We start from the raw sequence: 18,508 nt of genomic DNA, 5'->3' as shown, positions 1-18,508 counted from the left end.
ACGTGCGGCGACGTCATTCGCTAAATTAACCTGCCAGGTGTCGCTGATAGTTGAACTACAAAAAGTCCAAAATGGAGGCTGTCCCTCGAATGCCGATGCTGAGTTTTGATCTTAAAACCAGCCCCAAAAGCACCGATTTCAGTCCAATCCTAAAAAAGGTAACCTGATTACTTTATCAGTATATACACCATATTTCGAAGCCATATATTCGCCCATTCCCGACTGGGTTGCGTTGAGAACAGTGAAAGAAGGTTGGACTTTTTTGACACTTACCTAGATTTTTGTGTACATTTTGTAGTGTATTTTTCTCTTACTTCGCATGTCGTACTCGTAGGGGCCTACGTACTTACTTGTCGTGGGGGCCTAGCCTACACCACTGAATCAAGTGTCGGTAAGGGGTCAAATCATTGTAAAGAGGGTTCAGGTTGAAGAGGGAGCAAGAAATAGGCAGTTTTCCTAGAAGACGAATCGGCACCAAAACAAATCCAATGGCAATGGTGGTTGGGATGGCAATGCGCACACTCAGATTAGAACAGGTCTGAGAGTGAGACTGGAGAGGTTCTGTTGTATTTCTATATGTATTGGGATCTTTAACAATTATTTTTTTGCAGTACATAACCCAGAAGTATCATGAAGATCCAGCCAACTACAGCAAAGAATGTGCGGACTTTGATCAACTCAGAGCGGTAAGTAGGCCCCTACAGAAAAATGAAGAAATTGTACTTGGACATCATAACTCTGAATCCTAGTCCTACTTTGTTTAGAGGTGGTCTTGTTTAGAGGTGGTCTTCAGTTTGTGGTTGGATTTGCTTAGAGAGGTGGTTTGCCTTGACTCGGAGAGGTGGGATATTCTCGGCGAGGTTGCTGCTGATTCTACATTGTAAAATGTGTAGGCCTACTATTGATAGTGTTATGTGATTGTATTGTATAACTTAATTTTCAGTTGTTTGAAATTTTCTCAAATCGTACATTGTATCTTTTCAGTCTGCCTGTAAAGTCTCCACTGATTTCATTGGATGCAGTCTACTCAAAAAATATTACTCCCAGCTGTGTTTTCTCCAGAATCGCTTCCCTCTCACTGACAGCGATGAGTTGACGATATCATTTACTTGGTAAGACAACACTTATCATTTGAAGTCAGAGAAGTAGTCGGAGTGCCAGGTTCATAATCAGGAGGTTTGAGTGTGACTCGAAGAAGGGTCACTGCTAGATTGTCTTCATGTCTTTGAGCCAGCCGACCTAACCCCATATTGCTTTGTCTTTAAATGAGACATAAAACTGGCGTTCCTTGTACCTGGTCCCTATGTCTGGGCCAAAAAAAGGCCCCATCCATCCTACTAGCAGACTTAAGTTTCAGATGGACCCTTCTCCCTGGTCCACTGCTGATATGTCTTCTCGTCCTTGAGCAAGTGCACCTAACCCGACGTAGTTTTGTCTTTCATCAAATGAGACATAAAATCGGCACTTCCTTGCCGTGTCCCGGACCCCTCTCACTATTCCGAGCAGCGATAGAGTCATGAGACCAATATTGTCAAGAAATCCATCTGCACCAAACCCTAGTAGCACAGGAAAACTGCTGAAGAGGCTTACATGAATAAACTTCATACTTTTTCAGGGAAGATGCCCACACTGGTGTCGCTTATACCCAAAAAGATGTGGGCTTTGAACAGGCGTGTATTCTATACAACATCGGTGCACTGCACTCAGTCTTAGGTGCCAGTGATACAAGGCAGTCTGCAGAGGTAAGTTGCTTCCAAACTTTTTTTCAAGCAGTGCGTGGTGTACTAAACTTAACTGGTTAGAAGGTCTGATTCACAATTTATTGATTTCCTTTGTCTTTCATCAGGGCATGAAGATTTCGTGCACGCACTTCCAATGCGCTGCGTGGGCCTTACAGCATCTTCACGACTCGTTCCCGCCATCTTGGAGCCAAGATATGGACCACGAGCTACTGACCTTTCAGGTTAATCTCATGCTGGCGCAAGCTCAGGAATGTATCCTCGAGAAGTCAATGACGGATAACAGAAAGAGCACAATTACTGCTAAAGTTGCCGCCCAGATTGTCGAGTATTACAGACAAGCGCTGAAAAATATCGAGCCTTTTCTAGGGGCCATAAAAAAAGCAAAGGTAAGGAATGGGCTGACTACTCGGCTTGCCTTTACTGTGAGGAGAACTTTAGCAGGATGTTCCAAGGGGACAGTATTGTTCCATGAGACTCCACTCAGTAATCTCCCTAGGATTTTCTAAAGGTGGGGTGAAAAGGGTGATTTTTCATTGAAGACATTTGTGGGAATTTACGAGGGGTGCAGTGAGTTTTAAGAGGGGTGCCCCTGATTGAAAACCATTACAAAATCAGAACCTTGAGAGGGGGAAGTCCAAGGTTGGTAATTGCGAAAATATTCTAAAGGGGGGTGCTCCTCTATACTTGCCACTATACCAGAGCCTGCTCCTTATAAAACCAATTCATATGTTTGATTTGTTTCAGGACTGGAAAAAGAGAATGGAACTGAAGTCGAAGTATTATGAATGTGTGACGTGTCTGTACATGGGCAACCAGGCAGAGGAACAACAGAAGTGGGGAGAGCGACTGGCCTTTTATCAAGCTTCTCTGAGCAAGCTGGACGAATGTAGTAAACTTGCCAAAGTAAGTGTATCTTAAGCATCCCGCAAACAAACGCTTTAAATCGTTGCTGCCTGTGATTTAAATCGCTGGTGCCTGGGACACAAATCGGTGTCAATTCCCAGGGATGTCAAATTTCCAATTTTAGGCCGACGTTTTCCTCTCAGAGTAGAACTGTACAGTAGCACCTCTCTCCTCAGGACACCATTGGGACTGACAAGTACTGTCCTTGAAGCGATGTCTGGATAAGAGAGGGCCAATATAATGGAAGCAACAAACTAGAGACAAAAACTAGTGTCCTTAGAAGTGAGGTTGTCCTTATTAGAGAGTTGTCCGCTAAGGGAGTTTCCTGCTGCGTTATACTACAAAATTCTGTAGCATCCTATTATAAAGTGGTGGAGAGCTTTGCTTGTCAGTTGTCAGGCCTTTCGATTGCACAGACTTCGTTAACACCCTCTATTTTTCATTTTGAATTTGGGCACACCTGTGTCCTTGAAAAATCCATTCATAGGTGAGTAAATCATAAAAGTATTTTTAAAAAATGATTCCATATGATTATGAAGCCAGATAGAATACTTTTACACTGTTATAGCCTCTAAACATGTGAAATCCTGTATTTCTTTCATTTTTTCTCATTTTCACCTTAACTTGAGCATATTTTAAAAGTACTGTAATTTGGGCACCAGTCAATTTGGGCACACCCTAGAGGGTGTAGCCAGAGTGCAATTGAGAGGCCTGGTTGTAAAACTATTGTTCTGATCCTATGAAATATTAATGGTAATTTATTACTCTATTTCAGAAAGACCAGGCGGATATTCTCGAAGCTTTGAGATTTACAATGGATGTTGTGGGGGGAAAGTGAGTCAAATTCTGAACCTTTATTGAATGTTTTGTAATAGTTCATCTCCAAATGGTTGTTTTGCAGCCAAATTGTCATCTTATGATAAGCATCAGGATGACAAATGATAAGCATTGAGATGACAAAATAATGATAAGAATTGAGATGACAAATGATGAGAATTGATGACAAATGATAAGAATTGAGATGACAAAATAATGATAAGAATTGAGGTGACAAATGATGAGAATTGATGACAAATGATAAGAATTGAGATGACAAATGATAAGAATTGAGATGAAAAACGATTAGGGATAAAAAAATGATAAGCATTGTGATGATAAATGATAAGCATTGGGATGAAAAATGATAAGCATGGAGATGACAAATGATAAGCATTGGGATGAAAAATGTTGATCATTGGAAGGAAATACTATTGTCAAATCATAAATGTTATGTCTGCAACGTTTGGGGCCATGGCGGGCAAACTTCAAAGAAATCCATCCAGCATTTCACCCTCAAGAGCCCCAAGTGATGCAGACGAATGGACCATTATCGGCATGTTTTTAGATCTGTTAATTAACATTTCTCGCTTCCGATTTCAGGCATAATGCTGCAAAGAAAGACAATGATTTCGTCTACCATGAAAAAGTGCCAGAGATTAGTTCACTTCCAGAGGTCAAAGGTAAGTCCTTTGGTAATTGCTATTTTGTTAACTTTCGATTAATTTGGTGTCAGCTGAGGGTTTTTTGTTCAGTCCTTCCTTACAAGATCATTCTGTAAAAAATGTCTTGTTCGAGCTTATTTGGTTATGAGAAGAATGGGACAATGTCACCACCAGGTTCGGATGATGCTTGTTCTAAATCTTTCAGAAACTAGGGTGGAATAATTCAACTACCTTGAATTCTAGGAGAAAAACACAGAAAATTAGTTGCAATCGTTGATTACTCATGGTAAACGTAAAAAAAGATATGATTTTTCAGTTCCACGAAGGTTGTCGAATGACAAAAGTGCTTGAATGCATGAAACATCTTGATATCACATTAGAATGAGATGAATTGTTGTAGGTATATCATAATATTTTCACAAACTTAATACTTTCCTCAATTTCAAATTGCAGGTGCATCGTTGGTAAAGGGCATCGCCTTTGACATCAAAGATCCTGAAATCGCGGGCCAGGATATCTTTTCCCGACTGGTGCCGATGGAGGCTCATGAAGCATCATCCATGTACAGTGAGGAGAAAGCACAGTTATTACGCGCTGTTGGGAACGAGATTGATGACAAAAATGAAGAACTAGTGTGAGTTGTGGGCTGTTATGGGGTGCGGAGTCATGGAACCCGACTGTGCTGGTAGATTAGCAGTCCATCTCTGGAGATCGGCTACCCTTTCTTGTATATTTTTCAGAATATATCTCAGAATGTAGAAATCAGGTGCTTTGACTTATCAAAGATATAAGCTTGCCTTAATTATATTTAGGTCTCATCCTACAGACTAAAAAATGAGTGTGGCTTAAGTCTTGAAAGCATATAGACCAAGGACTGAATGGGAGGTCAGATACCTATGGCATGATACCCGAGAAAGATCTGAACCTTTTTGCTGACTGTCATCCCAATGATCAACATTTTTCATCCCGATGCTTATCATTTGTCATCCCGATGCTTATCATTTGTAATCCCGATGCTTATCATTTGTAATCCTGATGCTTATCATTTGTAATCCTGATGCTTATCATTTGTAATCCCGATGCTTATCGTTTGTAATCCCGATGCTTATCGTTTGTAATCCCGATGCTTATCGTTTGTAATCCCGATGCTTATCGTTTGTAATCCCGATGCTTATCGTTTGTAATCCCGATGCTTATCGTTTGTAATCCCGATGCTTATCGTTTGTAATCCTGATGCTTATCGTTTGTAATCCCGATGCTTATCATTTGTCACTCCAATGCTTATCATTTGTATCCCAATGCTTATCATTTTTAATCCAAATGCTTATCATTTGATGTTTCAATGTTTATCATTTGTCATCCTGTCCCTGATGCTTATCATTAGATGACAATTTGGCTGCAAAACAACCATCTGGAGAAGAATTTTTACAAAACATTCAACCAAGGTTCAAAATTGATTGATTCTTATCTTTCAGTCAAGGTTCTAATTTATTGATTCCCTTCCAGTCAGTTTCTTGCCTCGCTGCAACTCGACCAGTCGAAGCTGAGCCCCGAGCCAGACCGTCTTCCACAGATTCTGCTGGAGAAGTGTGCCGCAATCAGTGTCCAGCCGAACGCTGTGAAGGATTTAGTGGACGCAATGCAACGTAAGTCTGATTGTGTCAATGAATTGATACTGAACTGGATGGACTGGTTGTCTCGCCAAACATTGCGATGGTGGAGCTAAAATATTGGTCAAAACAAAGCGTCAGCACCCCCCCCCCAAGCAGTGCCATTGTTGACCTGATTAAATAACACCTACATATTTGTCAGAGAAACCAAGAGGTGTGTAGCTAGTACATCTGTAGCCCTCCCAGGTGAACCCTGTTTGAACTATTTCCCATTATAGTTATAAATCATGTCTCGTTCAATTTCAGATTTATCGAGTATTTCACTGGACGTTAACACGACATTGGAAGACATTGAAGCAATGTTAGAAGACGACGACCACAAGGAAAACGAATATCAGCAAATAACCGGGAAGTGGGTCGGAAACATCATCATCAGCGAGATTAGCAAAGAGGGTAGTAAATATAAGGAGGGGCATACCAAGGCGAGCCAGTCCAATACAGATCTACACAAGGCTATGAATGAGCATATTAGTCGGCTGAAGCTGCTAGCCGGACCGTTGGAGGAGTTGCAGGCCAAGATACCGTCGCTGGAGGCAATTAGAAGTAAGTCACTAAGGGTCTTCTTGGAATTACAGTTATATGTGGTCTTGGAAAAAGGGTGATTAGAAATGAAAAAATGGGATGTTTCCAAATGCTCTGTATCAACACTTATGAAAACCAATGAGAATCGCTGTACGAACTTGTCTGGACTGCCAGCTTGTTTACCAAAAGCTTGCAATCCAGACATGTTTGAGATGGTGATATCGAAAGCAGAAGACGGCCTTTGGGTTTTTCACCTTTTAAAGTGCAATGATATCCTTTAACCTTTAATCTTTGACCTTTCTAGATTCAGAAGATGGCGTGATCATAGAAAAGCTCATGATGCTCCTCGGTAAAATCGATGAAATGAAAAATCAGCGACTCATGTTGAACGAACAGCTGCGGAAAGCGATACAAGATGATGACATCACGAAAATATTGGTGACGAGGGGAGATACTAACCAAGAGGTAAATTTCTTGACCAACGATATGCAGTAAAACCTCTCTATTAAAGGCCATAACTCCAGGTATTTTGCCATTTTCTGCTGTAAGACGATTTCAAAAGTGTACCTAACACTTTATACAATACAGAAAACCCAATGCAATTAGCTCCATCCATTTTGAAGATATAGCCATTTATGTGTTTGACAACTTGATTACCTAATCAGGCTAGCAACTTGCTTGTTAGAGCCAGGCGGCGGGTTCAGCAAAAGTTGTGATGTAGATCAGGCTATTGCCCTACTTGGAGGGCAAATATCAATGAATGCTCTTAAAATTGATATATGAAGTCCGTTTTTCATTGACATTCGATATACCCTATAATAAGGTAAGGTAATGCAGACAAATTTATACCATTATAGTAAGAAATCAAACATCAGTCTGATCTATGTCAGTAAACTTGCCGCCTGACTTCACTTAGAAACCTAACCAAGGCTGTTACATAACATGTAAACAAAACAGTTAATCTTGCTTTATCTCTGGACTGGGTGCTTCAATTTTGATCAAACTTGACTTAATGCGGAGCTTTAAGTCTACTCTTTGAGGATCTGTACATGTCATGCAATCATAAAAGCAGGAGTCGTGGCCTTTAAGGACAGCCGTGGGACTGACAAATGCTTTCCTTCATTGAGAGGTGTCTTGATTACAGAGGTCAAATGCGACAGAAATGACCAGTTTGGGACTAAAGGCAGTCCCAGACTAGATAGGGTGTCCTTGATAGAGAGGGTCTCCATAATAGAGAGGTGTCTGTTAAGTTGAGGTTTCACTGTACTGTTGTTAATTTGACCGCCTGTATTTGCAGAAGAAATAGTCATAAACACCTTGGGTGCCTTATGATGTGGATCTTTGTCTTTTACGAGATTGCTAATTCACTCAGCGGATTTCAGACATTTTGCTTACAATGTTTAGTGTTTATTTTATATTCTGAAATGAAAATATAAAACTTCTACTTTTTTTAACGAATTTTAGGAGTTTTTCAAAGAGCAGATCCAGAAGCACGACCAAACTGTGACGTATATCCATCAGAATCTCGCCGCTCAGGATAACATCCTACGAGCGCTGACAGAAACGAACGCAGATTATGCTAATATTAGGCGGGCTACTGTGGATATCACACAAAGGTACGTCTGACCTTTCTCTGTTTGCCAACACATTCAGACGTCGATTTAGTGAGGGGGGAATCCTGACCGGGGCCTCCATTTCTTATAATTTTGTGGCTATATCTGTTTGATTCGCTTATAATGTCATCTTTCATCTTCACAGGCGAGAGGAGATGATCCAGAGTCTGATCCAGTCGTATGACGTTTACGAAGACCTCCTCGCCAAGTCCAAAAAGGGCATCGAGTTTTACGACAAGTTGGAGAGCAACGTCACGAAACTCTACCAGCGTTTGAAGGGCGTGTGCAAGGTGCGAGATGAGGAGCGGGACCAGGTGATGGAGCGGTTACGACCAAAAGGTCCGCCGCCTGCCAGGCCGTCTGCTCCGAAACCCAACCTTAATATGCCGTCGCCTGCTGTGGCCCAGGGTGAACCAGACCATGATCCGGATGACTACCAGGGACCGACCTTGAAAGACTTTCTTCCGTTCATGAAACCTCAGACGTTTGGGAATCTCAAGAACGTGCCAGCAGCTTTCCCACAGGAGGGAGGGGCGCTACCGGTGGTGACAGGTAACGTGGCTCCCTCTCCTGGTGTGACTCAACCTGCCAGTGCAGGTTTGCCTCCTGTACAGATGAGCCAAAACGGACTTTATCCGACATCCCAGATGCCCCAGGGAATGCCAAGAGATTCCTCACCTCAACCCATGCCTCAAAGGATGTCAAGAAATGACTCGAATCCGGTGCCACAGAACTTTCCAGGAGCTGTTCCACCAGGGCAGGCATTGCCACCACAAGATGCTCCTGCTGAAGGTCTGCAGGCACGACCAGGCCAGACGCAAGCAGTGCCTGGATATGGTAACATGGTTTCTCAACAGGCACCAATGAGCCAGCCGAGTGCTGGCTATCATCCGAGGGCTGCACGTCCAGAGAGTGCCCATACAGTCGACACTGTGCATGCTCCGCTGATGACTCCAGGACAAGCTCCGTCTGCACAACCACAGATGATGCCCCCTAGCAGCCAAAGCTATTACCCCACATCGCAAGCCCCGCCTCCTAGTCAAGTAAATGTCAATCAAACAATGTTGCCGCAGGAATCTCATCCCAGTATGATGCGCAATGCCCCACCACCGCAAATCAACCAGGCTCCAACTGGTGGTCCGTATCAGCAACCCCCAATCCAGTATGTGAACAATCAAGTGCCATCTGGTGGCCAATATCCAAACTCTAGTCAGCAGTATTCATCGCAGCCAGCACCCTCCAGTGGCTATAATGTGAACCAGGGCCCGCCTGTTTCAGCCCCAACTCAACCGACACCAAATACTCGGCCATCTTACCCACCTCAGGGAGTCGTGCTGCCAAACCAACCACCTCTTGCGCAGTACCCCCAGCCACCAGTATCGAGCCAATTCTCGGGAGGGAACAGATTAGAGCAGCCGCAAGGTGTACAGAGCTATGGACAACAGGTTTCCCACAATCAGAGGTTTGTACCACCTACCGCATCAATTCCACCTGAACAAGTCAAGCAGGTGACTCCGCCAAATCAGTATCAACAGGTGCAGCCTCAACCTGGATACCAGGCCCAACACACAGGATATGGAAGTCAAGGCCAGCCTGTTCAAAATCAACAGGTTCCTGTTCCTCCCCAAGCACAGGGTCATGTAGGTCAACAACAGAACTACATGGGTCAAGGACAGATGCCATCTACAAGCCTAGGTCAAATACCTCAACAGCCATATCAAGTTCAAGGTCAGGTGCCTGGAAACCAAGGGCAACAGCAATTTGGAGGTCAACAAGGTCAGATAACAGCTAGGAGTCAAGGCCAGGTTCCCCAACAGCCATATCAGAGTCAAGGACATATGGCTGGAACTCAAGGTCAAATTTCTACAAATCAGAATCAGATTTCTGCTGGATTTCAAAGTCGCACTAATATGACCCAGCCACAGGCCACAGGGGGCCAAGTTCCATTCTGCCAAGGTCCGATGTCTGTGGGAAATCAGCCACAGATGCCAGGTCAGAGTCACCAAATGGGACAAAATCAGCCGCAAGGCCAAGGATGGACAGGGCAGCAGCCAATGCAGCAAGGGCAGACTCAACAACCAGCGGTTCCCCAGGGAAATAACCAACCCATTCAAGCTCCTTACATATCAAGTCAAGGTCAAATCTCCCAAGGACAACCAATGGGTCCTGGTAGGCCTGCTGTGGGCAGTGTTGCACCTCAACAGAACGTGGGACAACAGAACATGCAGTACCGACCTCAACAGCCTCCAGGCCAATTGCCAAATATAAGTGGAGGTTATCCTGGGTCCCAACAGCCTTCCAGACAACAGGTCCCAAACCAAAACCTTGTGCCAAAACCACCAGTGCAAGGACAAAGTCAAATACCACCAGGACAAGGGCAAGGTCAAATACCACCAGTTCGAGGGCAAGGTCAAATACCACCAGTTCAAGTGCAAGGTCAAATACCACCAGGTCAGGTTCAAGGTCAAATGCCTGGCTATCAACAGACAGGTCAAGGTCAATATCCTCCAATGAATCGCCCAAGCCAAACGATGACGCCTCCGACACAGCAAGGTTACCCTCAAGGTCAAGTTCCCCAAAATCAAGGTCAACAAGTACCTCAGGGTCATTTTCAGGGTCAAACCCAGCAACCCCAAGGTCATGGCTCGCCACATCATCAGGCGTCCCAGTACCAGCAGCCAACATCGTTCCAGAGTCGAAACATGAGCCCGCAGCTCTCGGCCCGACCCAACCAGGGCTACCCTCCCAAGGTCACACCATTACAGATTAAACCTGGTCAACAACAACCAAAACAACTGCCGAGTCCGCTGCCGAATAATCTGCAACAGCCGCTGATGCCAACAGCAAGTGTCCCACAACAGATTCAGTATCCACAACAAAATACGCCACCAGTAGTTCAACACAGTGGTGGACCACCTTTACCTCCTGTTGGTACAACGCTACCTCCCGGCGGGCCCGTGCTGCCCCCTGCTGGTTTGCCCGTTCAGCAGAATATGCAGCCACAGCCGCAGTTTCCGTTATTGCGACAAAACTCGAGTTCCTCAACTGACGATCTCCTGTCGTCGAGCCCGAGTCATCCCGCACCGTCGACGAGTCTCGTTCTGACGCCGAAAGTTCTAACTGCCGAGGACATCCAGCAGCAGAAGGAGGAGGAGTTGCGCAACACCATACGGCAGAAACATAACGACCCGTACGCCGACCGTGCTGTGCTGGAGAGCTTGATTAGGGAGGTGGACAAGTTGGAGCGCAAGTTGGAGAATCTGACTCGGCGGGAAGATGACGGAGGGCTTGCCATCTTAGATAAAGAGTGGAAGGTGAGTCGGACAATTTGTGAGATGATAACTTATCTCTGTCTCCAGTAATTTTTTCACCCTCCATGCAGGCCACAGTGTAAAAGCAAACAATCGACATGGGTCTCACCCATTGTTACATGCATCGTTCAATTATCACCGTATTGGGATTTAGTGAACATCGAATGAAAATTTTAAAAAATGGATGTACCATGTCGCGGGTCAGTGGTGCTGTCGGGATGTATTTTTATGTACCATTGTGCGGGTCAAGGGTGGTGAAAGGGCTAAACATCTGTATGACCTGCATTAAACTAGTTCTCGGCTGTACACGAATACAAATTGGGTGATCTGACATTCTGTTTGGCAGGTTTTGGCTGAAGACCAAGAGAGAGAATCAAAGAAACAATCGATGGCCATAGCCAAGTGCTACCCGATGAAGAACAGATTCCAAGATATTTTACCATGTAAGTGCAATCATATTAGTTTCTTCCCAGCCACTACGTCTCAAAGGGCGTGTTGCAATTGCTAGCGTATTACGTCAGTGAGTTTAAGCCAGTTGAGAGGTATCTTTTTGACATAGGCCTTTGACAGCAACCGGCTAAGACCCGTTTTCAGAGTATATGATATTCTATTCAACTTTTTCAGATGATAATTCACGTGTTGCCCTGACGATGCAGAAAGACGATTACATCAACGCCAGCCATATTGATGTAAGTACACTCAATCCTTGTGGTGTTTGGTGAAACAACAAATAACTCTAATTTATTCAGTAGTGTCTTGGCCATGTAAGTAATGTTAATGGGACACTATAGGCTGCTGCTAGATAGGCAAGATAAAATTATAAACTGTTGCCAATAGGGGTCTCTCCCATCTCACAGTATGTCAAATCTATTTACGCTTGTACAATGGATATATTTAGTGCTGAATCTGAGTCCGTATTAGTCACCCAAAGATGGTCAATTTAACACCGCTGATCCTGCCTATAGTCCCCTGTTAAGATAGCCTCAGGAGCTGAAATCGCAAATATTGAGCTGGAGGGTTGATATTCAATTTAAATCTCCTGTTCCAGAGTTTGGCCGCATCCTGCCCCAAGTTCATAGCGACCCAGGCCCCTCTGCCAATGACCTACGCCGACTTCTGGCTGATGGTGTATGAGCAGGGATCTGAAGTCGTGGTACTGCTTGTTAGAGATGAAGAAACAAATAAGGTGAGTGGGTTTCAGGACAATGATTCGAATAAAGGATTTATTGGTGTTTATCAGTGACATGGACTTCTATCAGAGCTTGGAGTTCGCCGGCAGAGCTGAATGCCCCAACTCAAATCCAATTGTGTTATTGGCCAAGTGACGCCGTCTTTGGCCAGGATTCTATAACAAAGACCTTACTGTTTCTTCCAGCAAAAACCTCACGTGTATTGGCCAACCGAGAAGGGACAGCGCATAAGCCACGGACCGATCGAGCTCACACTGCAGAGCCTGAAAGAGAGGGACTATTGGCAAGAGAGACTGATTACGTTATCACATCGCGAGACCAGGAATAGTCGGACCCTCATCCATTTACAATTTACGGCTTGGCCACTAAGGTATGTTACGCTGAACACCAAGAAAAGAATAATCAAGGCTGTACATAAAGATTGCGTGACGATGACACGCTACTACTAGTCCGAGCTCGCAGCGAAGTTCCCTTTAGCTCAGTCATTAGAGTGCTTGTCTGTCAACTTGGGATTGTGGCTTCGAATCCCGCTATAACCCAGATGTTCTCCAGTGCTAAAATTTCATAGATTTTGTCGTAATTTACGTGTGGCACCAATAGAATAGTCAGTCATTTCTCATGTTAACGATATACGTGTATATTTTCTTCTAGTGGTATTCCTGAGAAGGCGGAACCTCTCCTTCAGTTTATCTCCGAGTGTCATAGTTTCTACAAACAGCAGCGGAATCTGATGAAACCTGTCGTGGTGCATTGTGGGTAAGGAGTTTATTGAATCGTACTTCTCGGTTAGTCGGCAGTCGTTATCATATTCACATTGGTCGGGATGGCGGCTGGTCTCATGAACAACTCTGACGCCTACATACATGTAAACCTGTAAAAGGTTTTAAAAAGCACACTACTGGCTGGCGTTCATCTCAAGCAGTCAAGAGAGGCCAGGATTCTTACTGTTGGTGAAGCGAAGGTGACACTTTTTGTAGTTTCGTGGCCAAAATCATGGTAAAAAACACATTTGTTTTGTGATTTCTCTGGGGGGGTCATTTAATCCTCCTGTCCCCCCATCCCGCTAGCTACGCCCCTGCTGGTTCTTTTCAATTCAATCTGAATTAGATGAATATTGTAGCTCGATTTGACTCTAACTGTTCTTTCTTTCAGCTCGATTTGACTCTAACTGTTCTTTCTTTCAGCTCGATTTGGCTCTAACTGTTCTTTCTTTCAGCTCGATTTGACTCAAACTGTTCTTTCTTTCAGCTCGATTTGGCTCTAACTGTTCTTTCTTTCAGCTCGATTTGGCTCTAACTGTATTTTCTTTCAGCTCGATTTGACTCAAACTGTTCTTTCTTTCAGCTCGATTTGACTCAAACTGTTCTTTCTTTCAGCTCGATTTGACTCTAACTGTTCTTTCTTTCAGCTCTGGTGTGTGTCGGACAGGAATCTTTTGTGTTGTTTACACGGCCGTTCAGGAGATGAATATGGGCAACGGAATCATAAGTGTCGTGGATACGATTCGACGTCTGCGCCAGAAACGTAAATATATGGTGGAGGAGAAGGACCATCTCAAATTTTGTTATGAAGCAGTGCTGCAGTATGCCATGGATCTGTTTGCAACTAGTAAGTACATCATTAGGTTTATTTGTCCTTGCCGGTTTAGAAAGTTTGTTGTACATGTATGCTTGCCAGTTTAGGCCAATTGATCACCCTGAAAGCTGTTAAATGGGTTGTTATTAAGATTTGCCCTGATGACCCTTTGATAAGACTGTAGAACAATGAGATGATAGGCCTGGGTGCGAGTGGGCTTTGTTTAGAGACGATAAACCATGTATTGGGCTTGACCTTTCAACTGTGTGGTAAGGGGCGAAAAAAACGTAAAGATTAATAATAATAATAATAAAGTTAAATTTATAAAGCGCTGTTTCCATTTGAAAATGTTCGAAAGCGCTCCCCACTATAGTTGACAGTTATTAGTTGCGTGAGAAATGTTTTCTGAAAAGCTCAGTTTTTAGAGCCTTCCTGAACTTGTTCAGAGTGTCCTCCTGGCGTAGGCCTTGGCCGAGAGAGTTCCAAGCCAATGCGGCCGCTGACAAAATAATGAACACTATTCTGGCTTCTAATGAATTTGGTTCCATCAGAGTAGTACGTGTATGGTATCTAATTTTCTTTATATACTTCAAGGAGGAATACCCAACAAAAGAACAACAAACGTTGCCAAGAAATCATCGGACACCAAAACAGTATATCACGCAAATGAAGGCATTCTTGGAGATCTGAGTTCATTTCGGGACATCCAGTCAAGTGTCGAGAAATTCCACATCCGTGATGTCAAACCGGACGATCTTGGGACTGAGGGTCAAGGTCATCTCGTACCTCTAGATGCGACGGACATAACGGCAATGGCGTCATCGATGACATCATCGCATTCCAGCGCCCACAACGGCGTGAATTCATTCGACGACTTATTCGATATCCCCGACGAGCCAAGTGTTGGAAGTGGGGACGGTGGTGCCCCAGTGCCGGGCGCTGAAACTACCTCGTTAAAACCAGCTGAACGGAGTCGGTCCAATTCGAACAGTTCGGCGCAGAGTCTCGGCTCTCTGGCAAATTCGCCGGCGAAAAGTGTACAAAGTATGCCGCCATCTTTGGCCGATTTACAAAATCCCAACACGTTCACATTGGATACTTCAACGCCACCTAACAAGAAGAAAATAACTAAAGCGAGTTTTTTCAACCCTTCGAGCGGTCTGCAGGATAGCATGAGTAGTGACAGTGGTGACCCATTCAGTTCGTTAGACCCCTTATGGACAATTACCAATACCAAGGAGCAATCAGATTCAAGCTAATATTAACTGCGAAGACCAATACGGGCTTCAATATTATTCACTGCGGCTGCTTATAACTGTGTACAAGTGCGTCATACGCAGACCCTGCTATGCCATCGGGAAGTACATTCCGGTGGCCCAATTCTTTGTTGTGCAGGGTGGACAAGTGGACATTCTAATGCCACCGGTGTATACATTGCAGCCATTTGAAAAAAGTACCCAATTCGCATTGAAATACCCGGCACAACAAAAGAATATGATAAATGGACTCTACTTCCGGGAGAGATAGCCTGGTCATTTGGACACTGTGCTACTGCTATCGCTGTTGTCAATTGCTAAGTACTAGCATAAGACGACTGGAGAAACTGAGTGTCTGATGCTAGTAATGTTTTCGCTGTCAATGTAATTGTGCCTCGTTGCCAAAATTTATATTGTGCTTAATTAAACGATTTTCACTTAACACCCATGCTCTTGTAAATGCTCACTTTATTTAGTATTTCTCACCTGCCATTAACAAACTTAACCTCCTGAATCGCGGTGACCGACCAGTCGGTCATTTTGAAATAACATTTTTTGCCAACGACCGATAGGTCGGTCTCAGTGGTATTTTTATTCCCTTGAGCTGGGACGCTAGTTTATTGCTTGTTTTAGCATGTTTGATGTACAGTAGGGTCAGTTAGAGCATGCCTGGGTAGATGGCGCCTCGGTACCGGACTTTGGCGGTTGTATGCGGGCGCTATACATCGTAAAGGTCAGACCCAATTTCGCAACCACGTGACCACCCTGGGATTCCGGGATTTTCAAGTTTTGGGATTCAAGAGGTTAAAGGAGGGGTGTCACAAAAAAAGTGCCCAGCAGTTATGGGTTAATAAATTTGCTTTTGGCAGAACAGACAGAGCGAAATGACACCACAGCAGGAAAACAGAATCTATTGGCAAAATTTGGTGCTTTTTGTTTGATATTAGTTGTAGAAATGTGTTGTGTGCGGCTTAAAACTTTGGATTCGGACAAGCAAACTGCAAGTGGTGCACGTCTTCACATTGTGCTGATTGATTCAGGGATGCGACATTTCCAAATTTTTGGCGGATTTCCTCCTGAAAGGGGTTTGATTGGAAAATAGAAAGGTCTACATGTACATGTAATGCCTCAACTCACTGTAGAACTTTGAAGTTTTGAAATCGGACAAAATATATAAATTTTCAGGGCAGATCAAAAGGCCCAGTTAAAAGGAGAACATTTTTCACCGAAAAAATTGCAGCTTTGTTCTTAGCACTGTCACATCCCTGTTGAATCATGATTTATTTCTCTAGAAGCTAAGGTCTTAAAATTTTTCATCAAAAGCAGGTGTAATCGTTTATATTATTATGATATGTATATTGTACAAAAAATATAGAATTACTCTTAAATTATAATGTTGAAATGTTAGTAGCGCTGATATCTGAATACCTGGCATTTCTTGCCCACATTTGTTGCCTTGGGCAAAACTTCAGCTTTGGCAAAGTTACCTGTACATGTACTGCATGGAACCTTCACGTATGCTACATTGTAACCCTGTACATGAACTACATGTGACCCTGTACATTTACTACATGTAACCCTGTACATGTGCTACATGTGACCCTGTACATTTACTACATGTAACCTGGTACAATACATGTGCTACATGTGCTACATGTGACCCTGTACATTTACTACATGTAACCCTGTGCATGGGCTACATGTAATCCTGTACATGTACTATATGTAACCTATACCATGGGCACAGATAGAAAGGGGGGGGGGCAAATGCCATCCTAGAAGTATTAGTAGTTATTACCATATACATATGTAGGTTCACATGGGTGCCAATCTATTGTGTTATGAAAGACTCTGACAGGCTTTTAAATCCTACCAAAAATTTGTGTTCACTTTGTGGGAGAGAAGCTGTGCTTCAGCTATTAGATTTGTCTCGGCAGGTGTAAAATTGATGCATTGTGTCATTGCATGTGGGAAACGTGGCAATTTCGCTAAGAAAGAAATTATTAGTTCTTCTTTATCTCAACAGAGGGCAAGTGAGACGACTGGTCATGCCCGCCATTTTGGCAGTTAATTCGATTCAGTACCGTATAAAGTCTTGATTTAATTGGCCAAGACAATTAATTATCATCACCCGATGTCTGACTTCATTGTTATGAACTCAATATACATGTATTGGAAGTCGTCTTTCCTATTCTCTGGGAGGTTCAAGTGTCTCGGGGAGTTCGCTGGTACACTGATTGAGATGGCTAAGACTTGTCTCAATGAAAATATAGTAGAACCTCTCTATTAAGGACACCCTCGGGACTGACAAGCGAGGTCAAATTGAATGGAAACAACCAATTTGGGACCAAAAGTAGTGTTCTTTATGGAGAGGTTGGCCTTAATAGAGAAGTGTCCGCTAAGGGAGGTGCCACTGTACAGTATGATACAATACAGGTTGTGCCAATACACCAAATTAAAGGAAAGACAGATTCACATCAAAATGGTGGGTGTGACGTGACTTATCATGTAATTTGCCCTCTGTTAAAACCAATCTAATTTCTTGCAATTTGCTATTCATTGTTCAACCCGTCTGCTACAGTATCTCTGTGTACATATTGTGACTATCATTTCACAAGCTCTAACAAAATAAAGAAGCAAATGGTTGTGATAATACTCTCAAATCATAAGTTGTCTTATTCTCATCCCAGCAAATTGATCCTGATTGAGCTCTGTAGTTACCATGCTGTGTAGTCCTCTCCAAGGGAACAGTGTTTCTATACCAGTGTCTATACACCACTTGTGACTGCTGGCATCTAATCCTGTTTCCCCTACTGCTTAGGAGGTGAAGGACATTGCTACCAGGATGAAGTATTTCGATTCAGGGAAAACACATACAAATCAATTTCCAACAGGCGGTCCAATCGCCAAGACGGCTCAGATTTGTCTCCAAGAGTACAGAGATTGTGCCAGGACACTTTCAATTAAGGAAGGACAGAATCTCATCCATACCAAATAACTCGTTACTTCATTGGTTGGGAGAGCTAGGATGTGTCTCAATGAATACAAGTTCTGCCAATGCATTTTCAATTTAAGAGAAGACGGATTCACATCGATGAAACCAGGCTGAGACAGCTAAGACTTGTCTCTATGAGTGCATGATGTCCCTCTGCATGTCAGGGAGATCAGATTCAAACCAATAACCAACAATCCCCAATCTCTATCATCACAAGCAAAACTAGTGTTCACCAGCCAAGGCAGCAAAG

At 43.5% G+C, this 18,508-nt stretch overlaps 1 protein-coding gene across 1 annotated transcript; it reads left to right on the top strand.

The window, feature by feature from the left end:
• The first annotated feature begins 71 nt into the window (after positions 1-71).
• On the top strand, positions 72-17,913 carry LOC135499463 (tyrosine-protein phosphatase non-receptor type 23-like). Its single transcript, XM_064790206.1, has 21 exons — positions 72-158; positions 612-686; positions 985-1,112; positions 1,616-1,742; positions 1,847-2,128; positions 2,487-2,645; positions 3,421-3,479; positions 4,065-4,144; positions 4,580-4,760; positions 5,633-5,772; positions 6,043-6,339; positions 6,623-6,783; positions 7,783-7,934; positions 8,077-11,245; positions 11,589-11,685; positions 11,867-11,931; positions 12,291-12,428; positions 12,618-12,802; positions 13,084-13,188; positions 13,841-14,040; positions 14,602-17,913. Exons 1-21 carry the CDS (start codon positions 72-74, stop codon positions 15,264-15,266), a joined length of 6,552 nt encoding a protein of 2,183 aa, XP_064646276.1. The 3' UTR covers positions 15,267-17,913.
• Positions 17,914-18,508: the final 595 nt, after the last annotated feature.

Source organism: Lineus longissimus, chromosome 15, assembly GCF_910592395.1.
Source record: "Lineus longissimus chromosome 15, tnLinLong1.2, whole genome shotgun sequence".
NCBI lineage: Eukaryota > Metazoa > Nemertea > Pilidiophora > Heteronemertea > Lineidae > Lineus > Lineus longissimus.
The sequence above is the reverse complement of the archived record's forward strand: the minus strand, read 5'-3'. Positions and strand labels throughout refer to the sequence as shown.

Coding starts and splice junctions, on each gene's coding strand:
- LOC135499463 (XM_064790206.1), top strand. CDS start 72: ATGGAGGCTGTCCCTCGAATGCCGATGCTGAGTTTTGATCTTAAAACC. Junction 4,761..5,632: donor GACAAAAATGAAGAACTAGT/GTGAGTTGTGGG, acceptor ATTCCCTTCCAG/TCAGTTTCTTGCCTCGCTGC. Junction 13,189..13,840: donor CCTGTCGTGGTGCATTGTGG/GTAAGGAGTTTA, acceptor TCTTTCTTTCAG/CTCTGGTGTGTGTCGGACAG.